The sequence below is a fragment of the Lipotes vexillifer genome, unplaced genomic scaffold (genome assembly GCF_000442215.2).
Source record: "Lipotes vexillifer unplaced genomic scaffold, Lipotes_vexillifer_v1.1 scaffold98, whole genome shotgun sequence".
NCBI lineage: Eukaryota > Metazoa > Chordata > Mammalia > Artiodactyla > Lipotidae > Lipotes > Lipotes vexillifer.
This window is the reverse complement of record NW_006799611.1, coordinates 2,647,551-2,652,427: the sequence shown is the minus strand read 5'-3', so window position 1 is coordinate 2,652,427 and position 4,877 is coordinate 2,647,551. Positions and strand designations below refer to the sequence as shown.

The 4,877-nt window shown below is 60.9% G+C and overlaps 1 protein-coding gene across 1 annotated transcript in view; it reads right to left on the bottom strand.

The window, feature by feature from the left end:
• The window catches only part of LRRC8A (leucine rich repeat containing 8 VRAC subunit A), a 25,914-nt gene that overhangs the window by 3,759 nt on the left and 17,278 nt on the right, over positions 1-4,877 (bottom strand). The window contains exon 3 of the mRNA XM_007471797.1: positions 2,389-4,553. Within this exon, the coding sequence (XP_007471859.1) occupies positions 2,389-4,545 (2,157 nt within the window). The 5' untranslated portion in view covers positions 4,546-4,553. The remainder of the gene's footprint in view (positions 1-2,388; positions 4,554-4,877) is intronic.

Sequence of the window (4,877 nt, the reverse complement as noted above, 5' to 3'; positions counted from 1 at the left end):
GGGGGGGGGGGGGGGGGAGTCCAAATTCCAGGGGCTCGGCTCACAGCTCCTCCCCCTGGGCTCTCAGCTCTCTGTGGACAGAGCCTCCTAGACTCTCCCTTTCCTCTTCACCTGGCTAACTCCTTGTCCTGCAGGGCCAGATGAGATGTCCCCTCCTCCAGGAGGCCCGCCTGCCCTGGGGTAAGTCCGGGTTGAGGCCACTCCTCTGTGCCCCAGCCTAGTCTCGTCCACTGTGCTAACTGCTGGTTGCCTGTCTTTCCCTGAGAGAGGTGAGCTCAGGATGGGCAGCCGCTTGTTTGTTCCTAGGTCCCCAGCTCCCTGCTCCACACTAGGAGCGCTCAAAAAACATTCACCAAATCAATGAACCAATGAATAACCAAACAAGTGGACGCCCACTTATCGAGGTATTCGTTAACATGAGTTTAAACCTAAGAAAACAGAGGCCGAGGGCCTGAGCCGGGCCACACTCGCCCCTGCCTGTCCACTCACAGGAGGCCCATAGCCCGGGGTGGCTCACAAGGAACCACCAGGCCCAGAGGGAGGAAGGGAGGGGGGCTCCTGCCTAAAAGGGGGAGGCTGACTAGGACTGGCCCAAGCGAACTTTTTTCCCCACAAAGGCCTCTGGCATTCCAGCGGGCGGGGACAGGACATGATTAAGCACCGGGCTGAACTGGGTGTCAGAGGGTCTCCTTCCTCGGGACAGCGTGCCTGCCCCCAGCTCTTCCTGAGGGGTGACCTCAGCCAACAGGCATGACCTGGCAGCCATGCCTGGGGTGAGGAGCTGGGGGTGGGGACAGGTCGGGAATCGTACCCTCCACCCTCCACTGGCTGGGAAGGCCCATCAAGACCTGGTGCCCACACAGCTCCCGGGACAGAGCGGGCACCACAAGGGGTCCTTGGGATGCCCAAGGCAGCCCCGAATCCAGGGGCAATCTGGCCCCGCACTGTGCTCTGGGGGAGCCACTTGGTCCCCCTCAACATGCTAAAGGAGGTGTGTGTTTGTCCTATGCTCCCCAAATGGGACTTCTCCCCGGGAGGCCAATTTTCCTGACCGGTGGGCCTGTCCCAGGCCCTGGAGGCGGATTCTCCAGAGTGAAGCAGCCTGGGATCTGACCTTCACCCCTGTACGTTCTCACACATGCACACAGGTATAATTTGAGGGAGGGAGAAAGGATTTGTCAAAATCTCTGTGGTTTACAGGGATAGAGGCTTAGGGAAGACGGGAGGGGTTCTGGTGGTCAGAGGTCTGGGGTGCCTGGACCCTCCAATCTGGGTGATGCTGGAGAAGGCACGTCCTTTCCTAGAACAGGACATTTCAGGGGCTGCCTGGCTGCTGGAGAGAGCTCCTGCCGGGAGGACGCACAAGGTGCCGGGAGCAGGGTGCCCAGCGCACGGTGGACACAGAGCAGGAGCTCCATAAGCCCACGGGGCGGCTTCATGCTGCTGCCGGCAACAGAGGCGCAGAGGTGCTGGCTGGATTGGTTCTCCCTCAGCGTCCCAGCCCCCGGCCACGGGCTTCCATCACCCCCAGCCTTCGCTGCGAGTGTGTCCACCCTGATACCACCCTCCTCGCTGCAAGAGGGTTTCCACTCGGAGTAGGAACAAACCGGGAAGACGTTCTTTCCGATATCAACCTCCCTGCAGGGCCCCAGAAGGGGTGGGCAGGGCAGGGAGAGGTCCCCCCAGCAGCTGTGGCTTTGTTTCCACAGCAGAGGCCAGGCCACAAGGCCACAGGACCACCTGCCCTCAACCCCCACCTGCCTGCTTCCGCGGAGGGGCCTTTGGGTGGGGGGCTTGTCCAGATAGGCAAGGGTCTGGTGCACAGGAGCCGCCAGAGGTCTCGATCGTCTCCCGGGTGTGGCCTCCAGTACCACGGGCCCACAACGGTTCGCACAATTTCCTCTCCAGAAAGGCAAGTGGTAACAAACCAGCCCCAGCTAAGCTCAACTCTGCCCTCTGCCACCCTCAAAACACAGAGGGCAAAGGGTGTGAGTGGCGCTGGGAGTTGCACCAGTCACCCACAAAGTTTCTCTCCCTGGTGGGCCCATCCTGGGCTCCAAAGCTGGTCCAGGACAAGCTGAGAAAGACACTGCAAGCTCCAGGCTAAGTCCCACCTCCCACGACCGAGCTCTGAGAGAGCAGGGCAGGCCGTGGACCTCCTGCCCGTGCACATCACTGCCTTCGAGGAACCCACCGAAGGCCACCTCGGGGATGCCTGACCACACCATCCCGCCTGGCAGGTGAACTCTGCCATGTTCTGCGGCAGAGACGGCCTCCCAAGCCCACAGATTCTGATTCAGCAGGTCTGGTCCGGGGCCTGGGGATCTGTATTTTCAACCAGCTCCTCCCAGGGGGTCCTGGGAAGACTCCACACCCAGGAGCACTCACCCGGTTGGCCGTGACGGCCAGGTTCTGGAGGCTCTGCAGGAGGCCGATGTCTGCGGGGAGGAAGGTCAGGTTGTTGTGGCTGAGGTCCAGGTAGCGCAGCTTGCGGCAGTAGAAGAGCTGGGTGGGGATCTTCTCGATCTTGTTGCGGTTCAGGTAGAGGCGCTCGAGGTTGGTGAGGTTGCCGATCTGGATGGGGATGTAGGCGATGTGGTTGTACCACAGCTTAAGGCAGGTGAGGCGGTGCAGGTGCTGGAAGCTGATGATCTCCTCGATGGTCTTGAGGTTGTTGTCCTTGAGGTCGATCTCCTGCAGGTTGTGGAGGCTGAAGATGGAGTGGGGGATCCGCTCCAGGTCGCAGCGGATCAGCTCCAGCTCCGTCAGGTTGGCCATCTTCTTGAGGCTGTTGAGGACGATGAGCTTGGTGCCCTCGTTGTTGATGGACAGCTTCTGCAGGTGCACACCCACGTCCGTGACCACCTGCGGCAGCTTGCTCAGGTTGCTCTTGAGCCGCAGCACCTTGAGCCGCTTGAGCTCGCGCAGCCCGTCGATGACGATGTAGCGGTTGTTCTCCGCGCTCAGGTTGCCTGTCAGATGCAGCTCCTCCAGCGTCTTCAGGCTGTAGATCCACAGCGGGATCTCCTTGATGTCCGTGAACTTGATGTGCAGCGCCCGCAGGTTCTCGCGCAGGAAGGCCAGGGCGGGCGCCTCGATCTTGGCGGCCGTGTGGTACAGCCACAGCTCCTTGAGGCCCGTGAGCTGCGCGATGCTGGGCGGGATGGTCACGTCGGGGATCAGCTCCAGCTTCAGCACCTCCAGCTCCACCAGGTCGAACACGGTGTCGGGGATGCCGCTGAGCATGAACAGGTGCAGCTCCAGCTTGTCCTGCGCGTTCTTGGTGAGCCGCTGCCGCAGTTTGTCCAGCGTCCACTCGTTGTTGAGGTTCAGCTGCCGCAGCTTGTTCTCACTCACCTCCGACAGGAAGACGGCAAAGCGCTTGGAGTAGAGCGGGTCGTACTGGTCGATGAGGTGCAGCATGAAGGCAAAGTCGTTCTTGACGTCGGGGATGTCGCTGTAGCTGCTCTCCTCGCGGATGGACTCGAACGAGTACTTCTTGAGGGAGCGCCGGAGCATCCACCAGAGCGTGTACATGCAGATGAGGCCATAGAAGATGACCAGGCTGATGTAGAAGGATGCCAGGATCTTGAAGAGCGTGGCCAGCGGGTGGGCGCACCGGTACGTGCGGTAGCCCGTCAGGCTCTCGATGTCCACGGTGCAGTCCACGTCGAACTTGATGTTGTGCACGTAGTAGACAGTGTAGCAGATGATGAGGACGAACTTGATCACCTTGATGATGGTCTGCCGCATGTAGAGACGGTACACGACGTCCCCCTCCTCCACGTGGGTCCGGAACTTCTTCACCTTCTCGAACAGCGCCTTGGCCTGCTCCCCCTCCTTCTTGTCCAGCACGCCCGTCTCCGAGCGGTCCACAATGCCCTGCTCGATCCGAGACTTGGTTCGCTGCAGCATGGGCACGGTGGCCTCCACGTCCTCGCTGGCCGTCGACGACTTCTTGTCCACGGAGCCGTTCACCTTGCTGAAGGCCGGCTTGGGGTCGCTCTCCTCCACCACCGTCTCCGACAGGGCTCGCGTGGTCCAGGGCGAGTCGAAGCACTTGAGCAGGATGGACACGAAGTGCTCCAGCTTCGAGCTGGTGCGAGGGAACTTGAACCAGAAGTTGCTGCAGGCCAGGAAGATGAGTGTGTGCAGAAGCACCAGGTAGGGGAAGTACTTGGCGAACCAGTGCAGGCGGTTCTCGTAGCACACAGCGTCCACGTAGTTGTACTGGTGCCGGTCCAGGTCATACTTGATGCCCGTGGGGCCAGCATCGGGGGTCGGCAAGACGGTGGAGTTGGGGTAGCGGGGCTCTGGGCCGGGGGCCGCCCAGCCCCGGAACGAGTCGTTGCAGGAGTCCTTGGTGACCCACTTACATGGCAGGCAGATCATCTTGTCCTGGGTGACCTGCAGCGTGCCGCCAAAAACCGCGATCATCAGCATGACGATGGAGATGTAGTCGGTGAACACGTCCCACCACGGCTTCAGGATCCGGTACGCTGGCTGCGTGTCCGCAAAGTAGCGGAGCTCTGTCACCGGAATCATGGTTCAACCTGAAAGGGACCCACGGGAGGGGGTTACTACAGGGTGGCCTGGCTCTCTGAAACCCAGGGATCAGAGGCAGGAGACAGTGGGCCCACCGTCCAAAATTCTACCTCAAATCTAGCTGTGAGTCACACTAGCTGGGCAACACTCACGGGCCAGCCCACGGATTGGCCTCTGTCCAGAAACCATATGCTCACCGGGTGGCTTGGAAAACCACCAGAGGGAAGGCAGACAGCCTCCCCATTCCATAGACAGGAAGGCTGAGCACTGAGATCAAGGTCACATTGACAGACTGCGAAAGCAGCCTCACAGGGACCCCCACGTTTCAGCAG